We start from the raw sequence: 20,749 nt of genomic DNA on the forward strand, positions 1-20,749 counted from the left end.
CAGACTCCCTCCGGGCTCTGGACTCCCTACTCCCTCCATGCTCCCCCTCCCTCTTGGAGCCAGGAAAGGGAGGCTTATCCCACTTTTCTATTACCTAAGCTTTCTTAAGAAGACTTAGAGAAGGTTACTGTCTTCACTCCCGCTATTCCACATATGCACACAGGCATTCTTCCAGATGCTCAGTCAATAATCCCACTTCCACTCACAGCAATAGATTAATATAGGAAAATTCATCCCTGTGCACATGCTCATACCTTTGAAGTTCACAGAGGGCATGTGTATGACTTCCCCCAAATAGGCAATAAAGTTCCCTTACCTGACGGGAAGTATGTAGGTGCAGCAAAAGCTCACACAAACAAAAGAGCCGCTACAGTGACAGATCTTTTAGCAGAAGTGTAGAGAATGGTCTGCATCCATGTAGCTTTCTGTCTGCTGTCTGGTCTCACTCCCTCTGCTTACAAACCCACCAGAACTCAATCATGGGGGCCCTGCCCTAACTACCCAATCACTAACCTCTTTCCAAAGGCTCCACCTTTGACACCATAATCAGATTAAGTTTTTACCCCCTTAATCCTGTTACAATGGTTGAATGCATGAATTGGGCAGGGAGGTTGAGGGGGACATATTCAAACACACATATAGCAGTCCCCAACTTTCCCAGCACCAGGGACCAGCCTCATGGAAGACAATCCCTCCATGGACAGCAAGGGGAGGGGAAGGTTGGTCCTGGGGTGACCCAAGCATAGCATATCCACTGTGAACCTTGTTTCCACCACATTGAAATATACAATGAAACAATCACGCAACAACAGGATTTGCTCTCCCCTGAGAATCCAATACCAACACTGATCTGACAGCTGGCAGAGTGGGCGGCAATGTGAGCCATGGGGAGTGGCTGCAAACAGATGAAGCTTCACTCACTTGCCTGCCACCCAGTCCCCACTGAGCACCCTGGGGTGGTGGGGGGTGGGGGGTGGAGCTGGGATTATATATAAGGTAGGGAACACAAAAGCTTGCCAATAGCCACCAGAACTAGAAGAGACAGAGAATGAATTCACCCTGAAAGCCTCCACGAAGATAAGTTCTTTTTTTTTTTTTTTTGAGAGGTTTTTTTTTGCTATAGGGCACGTGCGCTCGACAGACAGAGCAGACAGAGACAGAGAGACAGAAAGTGAGAAATCACCCCCCAGGGATGATGGCCACGCTGCAATCCCTTCACCTCCGTTCTCCTCTCAAGATCTTGGGCATGCATGCACATGCACCTTGAGTGAGTTTTAAGCCATCGGGTCTGGGATGTGAACTGTGGTCGACTACATGGGAGTCCAGCGACATAGCCATTACGCTAACTGCTGGTCCCTCGAAGATCAGTTCTTCAAACACCTTGATTCTAGACCTTGATTTTATTTTCCAGAATTGTGAGAGAATAAATTGTTGTTGTTTTAAGTCATCAGTCTGTGGTAATTTATTAGGGCAGCCAGGAAACTCATTAAGTCATACTCCAGGGAGTGATGGGGCTAGCCTTAGCACCTGGGCTGTCCTAAGCTCAGTGTGTTCCACCAGTTGGCTCTGCATTCATGACTGTCAGTGACAGTGAGTTATCCATGACCCTTTGTTCTTCTGAGTCAGAATTCAATGACCGTTTAATAAGCCCCGAAGATGAGAATGAAGCACATTATCCTGTGTGACTCTTGGAAGAACAGAAAACCACTGTTCAAATTTCAGGATACCTATTAGCTCCCAGAGAATTTATAGACACTCCGAGAAGGTTCTAGCAAATTCCCAGTTAATTAGAGCAGGGTGAATTCAATGTATTATTGGTCTCTGACCCAGGATGGATATTTCTTGTACTCTAAGTTTTTATATCTTATATAGTATTAGTTCCACTTTTTTCCCCAGAGGTGGATCCAGGGTGTTCAGAGATGCAGACCTATGAAGAGATGGCCATGAAGTTAGCAACGATTTTGTTGGATCATCCCAGGTGCCACCTCTTTGATGCATGGTGTCCCCTTTCTGTGTTTGTTCAGGAAACAAAAGCTGGGTCCTCTGGCCTGGGTCACACAGATATCATGAAGGTAACCTGTTCCTGGGCTACTGAGGAGGAGCACAGGGTCTCTGAATTTCCCTGAAGAAGTCCCAGGCTTGGGACCAGCAGGTGGCGTGGTGGCTAGGGCATTGGACACTCCCATATGGTTGACCACGGTTCAAGTTCCAGACCTGGCGGCTTGCTTTCTCACTTTCTCTCTCTCTCTCTTGTCAAATGAAAATAAAATGAATAATAGATAAAATTTTAAAAAAGAGAAAAGTCCCAGGCTTCAAAACAAGTCTCTAACACTCAGCAACTTCTTCAGTTAGAAAGTCTACTTTTGTAATTGAGGAAACCGAGGCTCAATCTGTGTTCTCAAGCTCACAGCATGAGAGGCAAAACTGGGTACAGAATGGGGGCTTTTAATTTCTAGTCCAGTGCTTTCTATGCCAGAGACTTTGTACCATACGCCAGTATTTTTCATAATTTATTTTGCATAAAAATCATCTAAAAACATGTTAATATAGATTTGAGGGCCTGACTCCAGAAGCTTAGCCTCACTGAGTCTGACTTGGGACCCAAGAGTCTGCATTTTTGACAAGTACCCCAGATGAGTTCAACGCATGTGGCCCACAGCCTGAAGATATCAATGGCGGCGCTCATGACAAGAACACATTTCTCTGAAACAATGGACGGAGTTTGTGTCTCACCCCAAATTCATATCATAAAATACTAACCTTGATATTAGAAGGTGTGACCTTTGGGAAGTGATTAGTCACAAGAACTGAGCCCTCATGAACGAGATTAGTGCCCTTATAAAAGAAGCCAAGGAAGTTTGATTTCCCCTCATGTGAAGATAGAGCAAGAAGATGGCATCTGTGAACCAGGAAGCTGGCCCTTGTCAGACGCTGAACCTGCCAGCACCTTGATCTTGGCCTTCCAGCCTCCAGAACAGTGAGAAATAATTGTTGTTTGTAAGTCACCCAGACTACGCTATTCCGTTTTAGTAGCTTGAGCTGAGACAGCTGGAGAACTCATTACATTTTAAAAATGTTATCCTTCTCCTTCTGTCAGATTTAGGAGGTGCTTCTGAGAGCCTCAGGCTTTGGGGTGAAGATGACAATTCCTCAGGATAAACTCAATGATGAGGTAGCAGTTACAGTACCAGATGCTGTTCCTGGCACCCCTGGATCTTTCAGTGTCTGCATTATGATTCATCATGAGTCTGGGACCCAGCCAAATGAGCAGGGCTCAGTGTAAATGGCACTGCTCCCTGCCAGGAGATCAACGCCCTGAGCTGTTCCTGCGCCTTATCTTATGAAACATCCAGGGAAGTGCTCAGTTCAGTGACGCTGTCACACAGGCTGTCTTAAGGTGGAAACCAGCTTTGGCTGTTGCTAGGGTTGTGGAGAAACCTGTCTCTATTTGTGCTAGTGGTAATACTAGCTCAGTGGTAATACTAGCCCAGAGGTTAGAAGGTGCTTTCACAGACATTAGCTGCATGCTCCTCCTCATGTGTGAGCCTGTGCTGAGGGTCAAGTGATTCCCAGTTATTAGTTGTACACAGCTTACTTATCCTTAGGTTGATTTTCTTTGGCCTAAACTTGGGTTTTATTTATCCCTACGCACCTTGTTGTGTGTTTAGAGCACACTCAGTGGGCTGCACTGCTGCCTCGTTCTCTCAGAGAGGCAGCCCCATGTACCCCCTCTTTTCTAGCACTTATTAAACTTCATGGATAATTGTGCTGTGGCTGTGTGGTCATCTGCCTTCTCATTAGACTGCATGCTTCCTGTAGGCAGGAATCAACTAGTTCACAGATGGAGCCAAGTGTCAGCACGGCACAATGAGGCTGAGTGAATAAATGGATGAAGAATTCAATGATGAGTGATCTATGTAGCAAAAGGCCTCACAGCTTCTTGCTGGGTAACAGTCATAAGGAGAAAAGTTGAGTCCACCCAAGCACTGATCAGGCTTGGAGAACTTGCTCTCCAGAGCTGATAAAGGGAACCTGCCCTCTGGTCTATACCAGCCTGCACTCATCTCACCTCCCTGAAAAGCTCCACATCTCCTCCCCCTCAGCCTTGGTCTCCTCTGAGAGAGACATAACCTTCTCCTCCTTGTCCAGCCAAGAACACACACATCACCCTGATCAAATCCATCCCCCAGGCAGCCCTCTCTGACGTGCCTTCCAGTATCTTAAGCTGTGCTTCCCCCTTCACTCACCCCCACCTCAGCTTAGAGCACGGTGCCAGCACCTCCTACTTAGATTTCTCCCTGACTGGCTGAATGGTCTCACCATCTTTTCACTTGGTCTCCTGCACTCACTCACTCTGAAGAAATGGGCCTCCAAATCACCCGGGACCTTGTTGGAACAGAGCCTGACTGCATTAGGTGAAAAAGGGTCTAAGGTTCTGCTTTTCAATTGGTACCCAGGTGAGACAGTGAGTGCTGCTTGCCCATGGGTCACTTTTTTTTTTTTAAAAAAAAAAAAAGCTTGTTATAGGGTACATGCTGGAGAGAGAGAGAGAGAGACAGAAAAAAGGAAGGTGAGAAATCATCCCCAATAGGAAAGGCCGTGCTATAATCGTCTCTCCTCCATCCTTCTCTTGGGATTTGGGCAAGCATGCACACATGTCCCACATGATCTTTAAGCCACCAGGTCCAGGACTTGAACTGCACAGTCAGCCATGATTTTAGCTTTAGTTGAGATCTTATTCTTTCAAGATTGCTATTTTCCAGATTTTAGATTTTCAAGAGTATGATATTTTGGAATTTTAACGTTTGGGATTATGGCCCAAATCTGCACTCACTTTGCTTCACTGTGCCTCTGTTTTCTTACCTGCACAATGGGTTTTTGTCCCTTCCCTGTCTGCCCCCAAGTTGTGGTAAAGGTCCCAGGAGTTGGCAAATGTGAATGTGCTTGTTGAATAGTAGCAGACCCACAAAGGCTAGGCAAACTGACATGTTAATATAATGAAGACTGGGCCTAAGAAAAAGGGAAGCAGGACATTTTCATCTTGTTTTTTTCTTACTCTCTCACTTCCAGGCCTTTTCATACGGATCCCCATAAAGACCATATAATCTCCCCATCCTCAGAGAAAAAATTGGGCACATAAATTGCTTGACCACATCAGTGTACATTCATGTAATGTGTTACTTCCCTGGGGGCATTTTAATTTAAAAGTGCATGAAGGCAGGAAACCAAAAGGAAGAAACTTAGGATACTGAAATGCAGGTACCCTGAGATCTGTGTGAGTGGGAGTATAAAGCAGTAGGAGCAGGAAGGACTAGCGTACATCTCCTGGATCTTTCCATGTTTCTACTAAGACTCTATTGTCAGATAAGGTCAGTACTTCTAGGGCTGTGAGAACTCTGAACAACCAGCAAGTGGATCATTTAGGAAATCTGCCTATGTGTTCAAAACGGCCTGCCAGGTGGGGAAGAGGCACAAACGAATTGTTAGCAGGGCTGTGATCTTTTCTGGAAAGCTGTCAGCTCATTTCAGGCCTCCAAGACTACCCAGGGTGAAAGAGTAGTGATTACCAGGCAATATGACAAAGGCAGAGATGTCTCAGTCCTTTTCAGTCCCTGCAATGTCTATAGCTGGCATTATCCGAGCCTCTCCTCTGCCATCCTTTTTATTTTGAGGACAGGGACAATGTCTCTACTCACACCCACACAGGCTGGGATCATGGCGAACTGGCCAGGATCAACCTCTAAAATAAGAAATAGAGCCTGGAATATGGGAATATGACTTTGGAGAACCATAAAACCTAAAATAATAATAATAATAATACAGCTGGCCTTCCTTGAAGAGTTGATTTCCAAACCTCTCCTCAGGATTTTATTAGATCTTTCAGAACAAGGAGACAAATATGTGCATGTTTTCTCCAGTACATGGGTCCCTGGACTTGAATCCCAATCCAGTAGCCTGGACCCCATGTCTCTGCATCTCCTGTGCTCACTATGCCCTGCCTCGGGAGAAGACGGGTGATCTCTGCCCTCCATTGATGTTGTAGGGCCCATCTTCACGCAACTGCTCCCCAGCAATATGGCCACCATCTTCTACCCAGAATGCTTTCTCTTCCTCCCAGAGGGCATTTTCCTCTTCCCAGAGGCACTTTTTATCTTCCCACAGGGCCTTTTCCTCCTCAAGGAGATCTCTTTCCTCTACCCATAGAGCCTTTTCTTCCTCCCATAGGGCCTTGTCTTCTTGAAGAAGGTTCCGGTCTCTTTCCCATAAGGCATTGTCCTCTTTCCAGAAGGCCTTATCCTCCTTCCAGAAGGTACGGTATTTTTTCCAAAAGGTATTCTCTTCTTCTCGGAAAGATTTTTCCATTTCCCAGAAGGCTTTTTCCTCTCTCCAGAAGGTTTTCTCTTCTTCCCAGAAAGGACTCTCCTCTTCCCAAAAACCCAAGATCTGGCCCCGGAAAACACGAATCTTGCCTCGAAAATTCCACATCTCTTCCCTGAAGTCTTCTATTTTCTTGCGGAAAATTTTCATCTCTTCTCTAAAAGCTTTTTCCTCCTGCAACTTGTGGATTAGTTTCTTCAGGCGAATATTGGGAGAGGAGGAGACCAGTGACCGGAAGCAAGAGAGTCCCATCCATTTGCTCACCTTGAAGGGAAACATCTTCCTAGTCAGCCAGAATGGTGAAGTGGCCGTGATGGAGGACAGGGCTGTGGGCTAAGTCCAGGTCAATTGTTCAAACCCTGTGGGGGCACCAGAGAATATGTTCATGAGTATTACGTGCCAGAGAACAGCCCTTGGTACTATTTGATTTGGGAAATTTAATCACTGCTCTTTGCCTCTTAGATGGCAATTTGTACAGAACAAGCTTTGGTAGAGAAACGTGTCAGGTGGTCATGGCTTTGGGATGAAGAGGTGGCCAATACATTCAAGCTCAAGCCTGCTATAAACAGATTCTCAGCCAGCAAAGACAGTGGTTTTAATCCAGGGTATCAGAGCACACAAGTGTGACTTGAGAACTTAAGAGTTACATCACAGTTTTGTTTATTTTTTAAGTAATAAAGCACCACAGTCCAAAAGAATTAATTTAAAATCTGGCACCTTAATTTCGAATTACTGGTATCCTCCTTATGGGCTTGTTATAAGTCATTGAGAAACAGAGAATGAGACCCATTGACCTAAGGAGATCTATTTTACTGGGCCTTTGGAAAAGTCATGATATATTTTTTCTATGCAAGAATGCACCATGGCTTTTCTTACAACCCAATAGTAAAGGAGTCTATTTGGGGAATAGATGTCTAAAACAAAAAGATGAGAGACAATGCCAAATGCTGGCAAAAATGGGAAACAAGAGGAACTCTCACACAATATCTAGGAATACTGAACAATAGTGAAGACACCTTGTGACCCAGCAGCTCCACTCCCACATACAAACCCTGGTGAGATTTCTGAATTGTGACCGGAATACACACAGCAGCATGTTCGAGGAGCTTTATTCATATGAGCCCAATGCAGGAAATAATTCAATGACTATCACAATAAAATGGAGTTATAAAAAAAAGGTGGTATATCTATCTTGATGGACAATATAGATTAATGAATCTTTTTTTTTTTTTTGGAGAGGTTTTCATTATAGGGCGTGTGCGCTCGCCAGACAGACAGAGAGAGACATAGAGACAGAAAGCCAGAAATCACCCCCCCAGGGGGGATGGTCACGCCTCAGTCCCTTCTCCATTCTCCTCTCGGGATCTTGGGCACGCACGCACACGTGCCCGACATGAGTTTTAAGCCACTAGGTCCAGGACGCGAACCGTGGTCGACTACGTGGGAGTCCAGCGACATAGCCATTATGCTAACTGCTGGTTCCCATGAGTGAGTCTTTTAAACATAATGTTGAAAGAAAGGAGCAGTCAAGGCATTTGAGAGAATAAAATTCCAAGCCAAGCAAAACTAAACTTTATTATTTGGGGGAATATCCCTGGCAATAATACAGAAAAGGAAAGCAAGGAAGCAAATTCCATAATCAGGATAGTGGTGATTTGTGTCAGAGGATGGTGCAGAAGGAGTGGGTACTAGATTGTGATAAGTTAAGTAACTTACAAAGGACATCTTAGGGGCTAGCAGTAGTTTCTTTCTTTGCTCGGGTGGTATTTGTATGTGTATGATAAAAATGTGCTAAGTTGTACATGTATTTTTATGTACTGTAAAATAAAATAATATCTAGGGAGAAAGAATGAGAAACAGAAAGAAAGAGGGAAAGAAATGAGGAAGGAAGGAAGGAGGGGAGAAAGAGAAAGTGAGCTCTCTTTTTCTCTCTCTCTCTATTCTTCCACCCATCTCTACTCAATTCTAAATCTAAGTTTTGGGAGCTAGACGGTGATGGAGTGACAAAACACAATACTCTTTGAGCCTGACCCACATAGCAAGGTTCTGGGTTGGCCTTTGGAGATCTCTCTGAGTCTTCGAGGCCCATGTGTGCCCATGATCTGGTGCTGGCTGAGTCTAGGTGTGAATTGTGACATCAAGACCCTATTAGGTCTCTGTCTCTCTCACTAATAAACTTAAATAAAAGTCAGAGTTTCAGTAATAATGAGTCATATTCAGTTCTCTGCATACAACCCACTGCCTTTAACCAAAGCACATACTGTGTCTCTTACTGAGACTACCTTTTCTTCTTGTGCGCTCAAATTCCTTTTCGTCCTTTCTCCTTTGAAAGCTACTTAAGACATCCAGAAAGTTTCTCATCACCTTTTTGATCTATGCTATCTCTACATACTCCTGTTGTTACTTGTCATGCATGATTTAAATTATGTGTGGCTATCTATGTCTTCCTGTCGTCTGTATAACCCAGCATCTAATATAAAGCTGGGCATATAAGAGGGAATTGATGAAAATACTGGTTACAGTGAACTAAATTGAACTGAATTTTGGAACTTTGCTTGTCTATGTCATGTTACAGTTTTTTGTCTGGAATCCTTATACACTGCGTTCTTCGCTTCCATGCCATGCTGGTCTCTCTCCTTGGATAGCCTTGCCTAACCTCAGTTCAGTTAGATAATCCTTCAAGACTCGGATAAAGAGTCACTTCCTCTAAGCAACCTCTCCTGACACCCCCTCACCAAGCTCAGACACAGTATTTACTATGGTTTGAATGTGTCCCCCCCCCCTAATTCATCTGATAAAATTTGGTTGTTTCTAGATTAAGAGAGTGAAAACTTAATGAAATTGATTACATCGTGGTGGGTTTATGAAGAAAAACAATGAGAGACACACAGTGCTTGCTCTCTCTCGCCACATTGTTCCCTCCATCATGTTGTTAACCAAAAAGAAGGCCCTTGCCAGATGTAGCCTTTTTACCTTGGACCTTCAAAACCATGATCTAAATAAACTTCTATTTTTATAAATCACCTAGGTTTAGGTATTCAACTATTAAGCAACCCCACTACAACCCCCATTCTCAAAAGGAACACCTTATTCCCCACCTTTATGTCCAGTCTCTAGCACAATGCTCAGGAAATGTTAGCTGAAGGAATGGCAGGCCCCTGGGCTGGAATGATGAGAAAAAATTTCATTTCCAAGTTTTCCTCAAATTATCACTAAGTTGTCTTTGAGAAAGAGATAAAATAAGTACCACATCAAATCTGTGGATGTGGATTTAGATATAGACACAGTCTATCTATCTTTAGTATATAAAGACAGTGTAGGTGCATATCTGCTTAAATATAAAAACTTGAGATAAAGAAACATGTCTAGTCTTCCTAATTATACTTCAAGTCTAGGAACTTATTTTTAAGGGAAATGTTATCTATAATCTTATGCTTAGAACGAATAACATTGTAATCTGAAGCCAACAGTTACTTACTGCTTAGCTGTTTCCCAACTGGGCAAGTCCTGTAGCCCTCAGAGGGCAGGCAGGCATTGTCATGTCAGAGCCCTAGCGATGCGTTCTCATGGGCTCACCCTAAGACTGCTTACAATGGCCCCTGGTGCCCTCTCAGTCCTGGCTCACTGGATGGAGAGGGCTAAAATGGGGCCCCAAATAACACAAGTTTAGATAAAGGAAAGAGCACCTGAAAGGTTTGGAAGGCTTCGCCATTTTTTATCTTTGATTCTACCAGTAGGGTTGATGACTCAGGTGATTGTTACCTCAGATTCTATCTGGATGGTTCCAGAAAGAGGCATCTAGGAAATCATGTTTCAGTGGGGGATTCGAACGTGACGGACTACTTTTGCTGCTTCCGAGAATCTCTCTTTATCTTTGGCTTTTGACAGTTTGACCATGATGTGGATCGCCTGGAGTTTTTTCCTATTTAGAGAATGTTGAGCTTCTTGGATAGGCAGATTTGACATTGTTTTTCACCAAATTGAGATACTTTTGGATATTTCTTCAAATGATCTTTTTCTCTCTCTTTTTGGGACTCGTATGAGGCATTAGTTAGTAGATTAATAGTGTCAGACAGGTCTCTGAGGCTCTGTTCATTTTTCTTTATTCTTTTTTGTTCGAACTGGATAATCTCAACTGACCTGTTTTGTTGTTGCTTTTAAAAGAATTACTTTATTTAACTTTTACTTATGTATTTATTTTAATTTGACCAGAGAGAGACAGAGTGAGAGAGAGAGAGAGAGAGGGAAAGTGAGAAAGCAAGCCACCAGGTCTGGGACTCGAACTGTGGCTCCCCCTGTGAGAGTCCACCACCATACCCTTAACCACCATGCCACCTGCTGGCCCATTGTTGTTGTTGTTTATAAGAGGGTTTTGCCTTAGGGGGCCAGCAGGTGGTGTGGTAGTTAAAGACACTGGACTCCCAGATGGCTGATTAAGGTTCAAGTCCCGGACTTGGTGGCTTGCTTTCTCATTTTCCCTCCCTCTCCTTCTGTCTCTCTCTGTCACACTAGAAAATAATGATAAATAAATAAATAAAGTTAAATAAATAATTTTTTTTAAAAAGAGGGTTTTGCTTAGGATGCATATGCTCACTGGGGAGAGAGACAGACAGTGAAAGAGAATGTGAGAAATCACCCCTCAGGGAGGATGGCCACACTGCAATCCCTTCTCCATTTTCCTCCCAAAACCTTGGGCATGCACACACACACACATGCCTGGTGTGATTTTCAAGCCACTGGGTCTTGGACTGGAACTGTGGTCGGCCATGTGGAAGTTCACTAATGTAATTGCCATGCCATCTGCTGACCCCTCAACTGACCTATCTACATTTATAAATGGATTCTTTTTCTATCAGTTCAGATCTGCTGTTGATACTCTTCAATTTCTCACTTTTTTTTATTATTATTGCCAGAGGACATCTGTGCTCACCAGAAGGAGGGAGAAAGCACCCATTAAGGGATCATGGTCACACTGCAGTCCCTTCTCCTTCATTTCTCCACCCTGTTAGGATTTGGGGCTTGTTTCTCAAAATGCCAGAGCCAGGATTTGTGCTGCGGTCATCTGTGTGGGATCTGGTTCCCTTAACCATTAGGATACCAGGCCAGACTTAATTTCTAATTTTTAACTGCAGAATTCCTTTTTTTAATAGTGAAATTTCTACCACAGTCAAATTAACGTATCCACCATCTCACATTCAGTTGCTCTTCTCTGTGCCCATGCATTTGTGTGTGTGTGGCAAGAACATCTAAAAACTACTCTCAGCAAAAAATCCTTAATGCAATACAATATTATTAACTATATTCTTCATGTTATAAATTAGATCTCTAGAAAAAGTCACTCTATGTACCTGCAACTGTATTACTTAGTCTACTTCTTCCCATTTTCTTTCTCCAACTTTGCCCCTGGTAACTATCATTTTATTTTTCCATGTATTTGGTTTCTTTTTTCTTTTATATTCCACAAGTAAGTGAGGTCACATGTCATTTTTCTTTCTTCTTTTTTTTTTTTAAATAATTTTCTATAGGGTACATACAGTTGCCAGAGACGGAGACAGAGAGAGAGAGAGAAAGTGAGAAATCAGTCCCCAGGGGGGTGGCTACAGTGCAATCTCTTCTCCTCCATTCTCTTCTCAGGATTTTGGGCACACATGCATATGCACCTGGCATGTTTTCAAAACTACAGAGTTGCCCATGTGAGATCCAGTGCCTTAACCTCCACATCATCTGTTGGCCTATATTTTTCTTTTTATATCTGTGTATTTCACTTAGCATCATGTGACTCCATGTTGTGATTAATGTCAGAATCTCCTTCTTAAGACTGCGTATTATTCCATTATAAATATTTATACAATTTTTTAATACAGTCACTCATTGATGAATCCTTAGCCCATCCCAAATTTCTCCAAAAATTTCCATTGTGTCTCTAAAATTTCTTTTTTTCTTTCTTTTCTTTTTTTTGGGAGAGGTTTTTTTTTTGTTTTTTTTTGTTTGTTTGTTTGATTTTTTTTTTTTTTTTTTTTTTTTTTTTTTTTAAACACGTGCGCTCGCCAGAAAGACAGAGAGAGACAGAGAGACAGAAAGTGAGAAATCACCCCTCAGGGGGGATGGCCACGCCGCAATCCCTTCTCCTCCATCCTCCTCTCAGGATCTTGGGCACGCACGCACACGCGCCCGGTGTGAGTTTAAGCCACCGGGTCCGGGACACGAACCACAGTCGATTACATGGGAGTCCAGCGACATAGCCATTACGCTAACTGCTGGTCCCCTTGGAGAGGTTTTTGCTATAGGGCTTGTGCGCTCACCAGAAAGAGAGAGACAGAGAGACAGTGAGAAATAACCCCCCGGGGGTATGATCATGCTGTGATCCCTTCCTCTTGGGATATTGGGCATGCATGCACACACACCCAGCGTGAGTTTAAGCCACCAGGTCCAGAACTCAAACCGCAGTGGATTACATAGGAGTCCAGTGACATAGCCATTATGCCAACTGCTGGTCCCATGACTCTAAAATTCTTATTTGGTTCTTTTTCCTTTTTTTTCCTCCGTATAATTTCCATCTCTTTACTAATATTCTCTATTTAGTAAGATATTGTTTGCACAATTTCCTTGAATTATTTAGGTATGATTTCTTTTAGTCATTTGACCACATTAATACAGCTGATTATAATATTGGCCTAGTAACTTGTCCAATGTCTGCACTTCCTCAGGGGCAGTTTCTAGTCAAGAAGAGAATGCAGAGACGAACAGTTTCTATTGAGTGCTTTCTCTCTGTGTGTGTGCCCCATTCTTTCTTGTTTCTTTGTGTGGCTCAAAAGTGTTTGTTGAAGTTGGACATTTAAAATTATCTGATTATGTGGTAACTCTGGAAATGACATTCCTCCCTAGATCTGTTTTTGTCATTCTACTTTCTTTGACTAATTCTATAAAATCTGTAATTTTTGTCATGTGTGGTCATTGAATTCCACTTGATTAACTTAGTGGGCAGCTAATGTCAGACAGAGAGCTCCCTGAACTGAGCTCTCCCTTCTTTTGCAAGGAGCTATGCCCATGTGTGTGTTGCACCATGTCTTTAATGTGTGTTGGGGCCATGCCTTTAATGCATGCGGGCAGACAGTCTGCAATTCTGCCTCAGCCTTCACTTCCTGCTTTTACAGTGCTTCACATGAGCCTGAGTATAAACAGGGACAGTGTGGGAGGAGGGTGGGAAATGGCAGAGGGAATGGAAAATTATTTGTTGACAATAACAGGTAATGATTAAGCCTAAATACAGTGTATTCTGGATGGGAAATCACATTTTGTATGCTGTGATGATGTTCAGTGAATGAAGTAAAATAAATAAATTTTTAAAAAATAAAGAAAAGATCAGCCTGATGAGAAAGTATGGCATGTACTTCAAATTCCATACTCACCTCTATTGACTTTATTTCTTGTTCAGATGTTGGTCTTAAAAATTTTCTCTGCCTAGATATTTCTGAGATGCCCAGCTCCTCAAATTGCTTGAGTTTTTGTTCGTTTGTTTGTTTGTTTTTTATTTTGACATACTTTGTCATTTAGTCAGAGTATTTTTTTTTTGAGAGGTTTTCGGTATAGGGCGCGTGCGCTCGCCAGACAGACAGAGACAGAGAGACAGAAAGAGAGAAATCACCCCCCAGGGGGGTTGGCCATGCCGCAATCCCTTCTCCTCCCTTCTCCTTTCAGGATCTCCTCTCTGGATCTTGGGCATGCACACACACGCACCTGGCGTGAGTTTTGAGCCACCGGGTCCGGGACGCGAACTGCAGTCGACTACATGGGAGTCCAGCAACATAGCCATTACGCTAACTGCTGGTCCTGCAAAATCATGTTCTTTAGATTTCCTGTAGATTGACTCTTATGATGAAATCTCTCAGTGTTTATTTGATGGAAATACTTTTCTTCCTTTACTTTCTTATATGAACAAATAGTTATTAGCAAAATGATTTGCTTACCATGTTTTCCATTGCTGTAAACCAATGCCTGTTTTATTTCCCTGTTCTTTATTAGTATTGAGACTCCATGGTAACGAGATTTCAAAACATGTATATGAAATGAATTTTAATCTCTGTAAACAACTGGTGAAAACATCAACATTCATCTCTGATGAATTTCTATTATCATAACATGAACTCTAAGTTTTTAATAGAATGCAAGAAAGCATACTTATGGTTCCAGACACTGAAATGGAAATAAGCAGTGCCTTTATTTTCTTAGTTAGACTAAGTATTTTTGTAATCCCATTTTCCTTCATTATTGAAGAGTATATCCACAGATTCAAGAATTTTGGATTAGGTGTTGTTTTATTTTAGTTCTTCTCACTTCCATTGTTTCTACTGAGAAGTCATCATCTATTCAGTTGTTGCTTTTCGAAAGTCATATGCTTTTTTACTGTAGATGCTGTTAAGACTTTGCCTTTGGCTTTTAGCAAGTTAACTTTTTATTTTTTTTTAAGTTTATTTCATTTCTTTCCTTTTTTTTTTTTTTTTTGGAGAGATTTTTCACTATAGGGCGCGTGCGCTCACCAGGCAGACAGAGAGAGACACAGAGACAGAAAGTGAGAAATCACCCCCCAGGGGGGATGGTCACGCCGCAATCCCTTCTCCTCCATTCTCCTCTCAGGATCTTGGGCACACACGTACATGCACCCGGTGTGAGTTTTAAACCACTGGGTCCGGGACGCGAACCGCGGTCGACTACGTGGGAGTCCAGCAACATAGCCATTATGCTAACTGCTGGTTCTCAAGTTTATTTCATTTCTTGAGAGAGGGAGATGAGAGAGAGAGAGAGAGAAAGGCAGGCGGCCTTCCTGATAGGGTCTCATCTGCCTATGATCCCCTTCCTCCAGTTCTCCAGCTGGTGAAGCTCTTGGCACACATGTGCCTGGTGTGTTTCAGGTTGACTCAGATTCTGAGGCTGCGGTCAGCCCACACAACTGCACCATCCCGGCTTGACCTTTAGCGGCTTTATTTTTATGTGATTAGATATGTTTTACACATTTTTTGCCATGCTTGAGATTTGAAGGACTTCTTGTGTCAGTAATGATTTCCAACAGTTTTAAGACATTGTTGGCCATATTTCTTAAAGTATTTCTTTTAGACTTCTTCTCTCTTGCACTTAGGGAGTCAAACAACATACAGGTTAAGCATCTTTACTGGGTTCTTTTTATTTCTCATGCTCTTTTTTTCCTTTTTTGAATTTATCTTCCTCATGATAGACTGTGTGCACATACAAGAGAGAGGAGTAGGAGAGAGAGAAGGAGAGGCACCCCCAGCAAGGCCTTCATATTGCAGTTCACACCCAGTCTCATATACTATGCCTGGCATGTACAGAGAGACTTTGGGAAGCGAACCCCAGACCTTCCCATATGGCTATGTGCATTATCGCTCTACCACCGCAGTTGGCCAAATTAGACTCTTTTTTATATTTTTCAATTTTTTTAAACAAGTACTTTATTTAAATGTATTTATTTATTTATTTATTTATTTAAATTTGACCAGAGAAGGACAGAGTGAGAGCAAGAGCAAGAGAGAGAGAGAGAGAGAGAAAGCAAGCCACCAAGTCCAGGATTCAAACTACAGTTGGCCACATGGGAGTCAAGAGCCCTTAACCACCATGCCACCTGCTGGCCCCTAATTCTTTTATCTTTCTGCTTTAGTCTATGTATTTTCACTGTTCTGTATTCAGTCTACTATTTTTTTCTTCAGTTATGTTTAATTTATTTTTTAACTTACCTATCTAATCTTTAGTTTCACTTACTGAATTGCATTCAGGTCTAGAATATATATTTCATTATTTTGTATAGTTCTCAGCTTTCGTGTGCTCTAATAATGTAGTCAGCATAGTCTGTGGCACAACTAGTATGACAGCAGGGAAATCACAGAGCAGATGGCTATAAGAACGATTTTGAAGATTCAATAAGCGATCAAATAGTTGGATGGCATGAAGATGAAGGAAGTCCAGGACAGGTCTCAGGTGCCTGACCTCAACACCTTGAAAGTAATCGTGCACTGTTAGGAATTTGAAGTTGACATGGAGTTGGTTTAGATGGATTGAGGTCTTCAGTGATTTACTGTTTACAAAATGTTTGCTATCACAGGTAAGCTTTACTGCCTCTGGAGGAAATCAAAAATAAGATTATTGTTGCTGGGGGCATGGTGGTTAAGGCACTGGACTCCCACATGGCCAACTGAAGTTCAAGTCATGAACCTAGTCGCTTGAAAATCATGCTCCCGGGTTTCAGCAACTACTTGGGAACCAGCAGTTAGCATAATGGCTATGTCGCTGGATTCCCATGTAGTCGACCGCGGTTTGCGTCCTGGACCCGGAGGCTTAGAACTCACGCCGGGCATGTGCGCGTGCGTGCCCAAGATCCCGAGAGGAGAATGGAGGAGAAGGGATTGCAGTGTGGCCATCCCCCCTGGGGGGTGATTTCTCACTTTCTGTCTTTATGTCTCTCTCTGTCTGTCTGGCGAGCGCACACGCCCTATAGTGAAAACCTCTCAAAAAAAAAAAAAATCAAGCAGGGGACGTGTGTGTAAGTGCTCAAAATCCTGAGAGGAGAATATAAGAGGAGGGATAGCAGCATAGCCATCCTCCCTGGGGGATAGAGGGGCTGTGATTTCACACTTCCCCTCTCTCTGTCCCTCTCTGGTGAGCACATAAGCCCTATGGGGGGAAAAAAAGATTACTATTGCTGAATGTGAATGAAGTAAAAAAAGTGCATTGATTCTCAACACCAGTGAGATCACAGAATTGAAAAGGATACATTTCATTTTCTACTATACTTTGTACCAAAAATTGGTACAAAAATTCAAGATCATTCAGGATAGAAAGTTTGGCTTAAATTTTATTCAATACTATTATCAATTTTTTTAATTGCCAGAGAACGTGAACACTTGAGAGAGAGCGAGAGAGAGAGAGAGAGCTTTCTTTCCCCCAAAGGTGTATCCATAATCCCAATAACCAGAGCTAACTATTGTAAAAATTTAGGGATATATTCTTCCAATATTTTTCTTATGCTCCCTATGCTAGATATAGCCCCCACAATTGATTTTAAGCTGTGTATACCATTTTGTGGCTTGCTTTTTCATGTAATAATATATCATTAAATTTTTCCCATTTAGATATTTTTGAGGACATGATTATTAACAATTGCAAAAGTGCCATTATCCTTTATTTCTTGGGAAATTGAGTTGTTCTATGAGGGATATATTATTTTTCTGGAAGGGTAGATCAGATGTGAAAATTGCTCACAGAGAAAGACAGTGAAAATATAATCAATCACCACTGCCCTGGCTTCAGTCTGTATGATGAAATAAAATTTTTTCTAGCAGCATCATCCATTAAAAAGGGATCATCCACTAGAAACAGGCCTCGTGAAAGCAGATAATTTGTTTTGTTCACTGCTGTATTCAATGCAGCTTTTATAAAGTGCTTCTGAAACCAAGCAGAAAAAGACCAACAATCCAATAGGCAAATAGCCAAAAGACGAGAATAGATCGACTGCAGTCAAGTGCAAATGGCGCTTACATGTATGAAAAAACTTCCAACCACGCTTTTAATTAGGAAAATAAATGTTCTGTTTTTATTCTATCAGATGGCAAAAATTCAAAAGTTTGACAATATGCTCTGTTAGCAAGTTTGGAAGTAGACCCCGTTATACAGTACTGGTAGAAGTACAAATGTTGTAACTCCCATGTAGGATAATTTGTTAATAATAAACAATAACATAATAAAATTACAGATGCATTTATCTTTTGATCCAGCATCCATTTACTATTAGAAACAAACACATGAACATAACCATACAACAAAACATACCACACTCATACAGAGGATTTACTTCAAGTGACTTTAGGGCACATTGCGTTGACTACCTCCTTGGTGAGATGCATCTAAAGACAAAAAGAACTTCAAAGAAATGTGAAATGTCAACTCGATCATTTTATTTTTGTAGTAGTGTTAATACAGCTATTTTGAAACCTTTATTTCTATTGCATGGCAAAGCATGTCAGTGATCATGCTAACATCAGGAATCAGTGCAGGCCCTTGGCTGGTCACATGGTGGATAGCAAACTGAGCTGCAGTGCTAGAAGCCACTAGGCCACCAGCAGGTATAGATCCCACTTTTGCCGAGGATCCTGACAAGCAGAGGGCTGTGGGAAGGGGATTGTGGCATGTCGACACTCTGTCAGGAATGACTTTTTCTCTTGCATGTACTCTCTATCATGAATAAGATAAATAAATAAATAAGACTTTCATTAACAACTTTAATAAATGTATAAAAAAAGAATGTACTACTATGAAAATGCTATAGTATTTAAAGCATCAAAACAAACTCATAACGTAAAAAAATACACATGGTATAGCTCTGTTTATTAACATAGGTAACAATATTCCCCAAGTAAGGACTATCTGTACACAGAACTTAGTCTCTAATGCTATTTCTCTCCAAGTGGAGCCAGAACTCAATAAATGACTGCTTCTAGGTGTGGAGGACGGAAGGTGTGAAGTGAACTTGGCACATATTTTTCTAGAAAGCAAGGGAATATTTAGATTACGTCAAAAGGACACAAGAGCCAGCTTGAATGGGTTCACACTGACAAAATTGTGAGACTATAAGCATCACCAAAAAAGAAAAATTTATATTAGAGTTGATTTACTTCAGTGTAATCCCTAAAAAAAAAAAAATCCATGAGTCTATTGTGATACCAAAAAGAGAGAAAAACTCATTTGTCCCCATTTAAGATGGCAATTAAGGCCAAGTCAACTTCTTTAAAAAAATTGAAAATTAAAGAGATATTTAAAAATGGAAGGCTCTATCATGTATCCTGCCTTTCTTTTAGAAACTGTTGACCATGATACAAAATAGTCCCAGTAGATAAAGGAAAGCTTAGCAGGCTGCTGACTGGTGTATGGAGCAGGAACAATAAAGTCAGAAACCACCATTTCACATTCCTTATGAAATTCCTTGGTTTTACAAGATGATGTATTGTTTTTAAAAGCAGCAGATAATGGTTGATGAGGGAACTAGCATTCCTATTGTTCCAAAATAACACCATATAGATTATATTCTGTCTCTAAGTGAAATGTATCATAGTATGATGGAGAGATCAGGCTGTCATCTGTAGCCAGCAGTTAATTTAACGCTGTGAAGTGCCGGTCACCAGATATCACATAGCTCTTGATGTAATACAATGTGACTTTCTCATAAACACAAGGTTTTCTAGAAGCAGAGCCTATGATCTGCTGGGGGAGGGCTCTCAGGACTGCTGGTTGATGAATAATTAGCTGTGAACCACACTGTTTCTGTGGCTATATTGGGAGGAATAATACCACTTCCTCTGGTTCTCTCTCTTGCCACAAATTGCAGCTACCATGCTGTGAAGAAGCCCAGGCCACATGTAGTGTTCTGGCCCATAGCCCTAGCTGTGAGGTCCTAGCCAGAGCTGGCCTGTGAGTGAGGACACCTTCCGATGAGTGCAACCTCAGCCACTGTTAGTCTGCATTCATATGAGAGGCCTAAGAGAGAACCTCCCATCTGAGCCCCACCAACTCCCAGAACTGAGAAAGATAATAATAAATGATCATTGTTGTTTTTCATATCTTAGGTTGGAGTGGTTTTTCAGCAATAGATAATCAGATTGGTAATACCTGCTCTTTTCTTTACCACGGCATTGCAAGTTAAAAGGAACAATGGCCCTTATCTCTGTAACACAGAAGCATACTGAACTACAGTGCTAGAAGCCACATGGCTGACTCAGGTTGATATCCCTAGCCTAGTCAACTTGTCACATACCAGGTGTGGGTGTGCACATGCCCAAGATCCTAATGAGCTAAAAGACTAGAAGAAGGAGATTATGATGTGAAAAGATTTTGTTGAGGGTACTTTTTCTCTCTTTTCTCTATTTCTTGCATGCTCATGCTCTTTACTGTGAACAAAATAAAAGACCTTAAAAAAAACAGATTATGAACAGATGGTTAAGGCAGCCAGATCCCACATGGCCAACTGTGTGGTTTGAGTCTTGGACAGTTTTTTTCTTGTAAGTGCACATGCCCTCTGGAATTTTTTTATTTTTATTTATTTATTCATTTTCTGAAAGTTTTAAAAATTAATTAATTTACATTCATTCCCTGAGTATCATCACAGCATACAAAATGTGATTTCCCATTCAGAATATACTGCACAGTGGCTTAATCATACATGTTATCCTCAATAATTTTCTAGGGACCAGCAGTTAGCATAATGGCTATGTCGCCGGACACCCACGTAGTCGACTGCAATTTGAGTCCCAGACCTGGTGGCTTAAACTCATGCCGGGCATGGGTGCGTGCGTGCCCAAGATCCTGAGAGGAG

The 20,749-nt window shown here is 41.9% G+C and overlaps 1 protein-coding gene and 1 long non-coding RNA gene across 4 annotated transcripts in view; one reads left to right on the plus strand and one right to left on the minus strand.

Moving 5' to 3' along the window:
- Positions 1–5,807: 5,807 nt before the first annotated feature.
- On the minus strand, positions 5,808–10,123 carry CCDC70 (coiled-coil domain containing 70). Of its 3 annotated transcripts, XM_006154232.1 has the most exons (3): positions 9,857–10,018; positions 9,477–9,541; positions 5,808–6,737 (listed from the first exon to the last, which is right to left on the minus strand). In XM_006154232.1, the coding sequence occupies exon 3, from the start codon at positions 6,655–6,657 to the stop codon at positions 5,989–5,991; it is 669 nt and encodes a 222-aa protein (XP_006154294.1). In that variant the 5' UTR covers positions 6,658–6,737; positions 9,477–9,541; positions 9,857–10,018; the 3' UTR covers positions 5,808–5,988. The 3 variants fall into 3 exon arrangements, with proteins under 3 accessions (XP_006154294.1, XP_006154293.1, XP_006154292.1); XM_006154231.1 differs by lacking the exons at positions 9,477–9,541; positions 9,857–10,018 and adding an exon at positions 10,065–10,123; XM_006154230.1 differs by lacking the exon at positions 9,477–9,541.
- The window catches only part of LOC114008828 (uncharacterized), a 29,000-nt gene continuing 18,251 nt past the window's right edge, over positions 10,001–20,749 (plus strand). The window contains exon 1 of the long non-coding RNA XR_003550332.1: positions 10,001–10,071. This is a non-coding gene — a long non-coding RNA (uncharacterized LOC114008828). The remainder of the gene's footprint in view (positions 10,072–20,749) is intronic.

The sequence above is a fragment of the Tupaia chinensis genome, unplaced genomic scaffold (assembly GCF_000334495.1).
Source record: "Tupaia chinensis unplaced genomic scaffold, TupChi_1.0 Scaffold000402_1, whole genome shotgun sequence".
NCBI classification, from domain to species: Eukaryota; Metazoa; Chordata; class Mammalia; order Scandentia; family Tupaiidae; genus Tupaia; species Tupaia belangeri.

Coding starts and splice junctions, on each gene's coding strand:
- CCDC70 (XM_006154231.1), bottom strand. CDS start 6,657: ATGTTTCCCTTCAAGGTGAGCAAATGGATGGGACTCTCTTGCTTCCGG.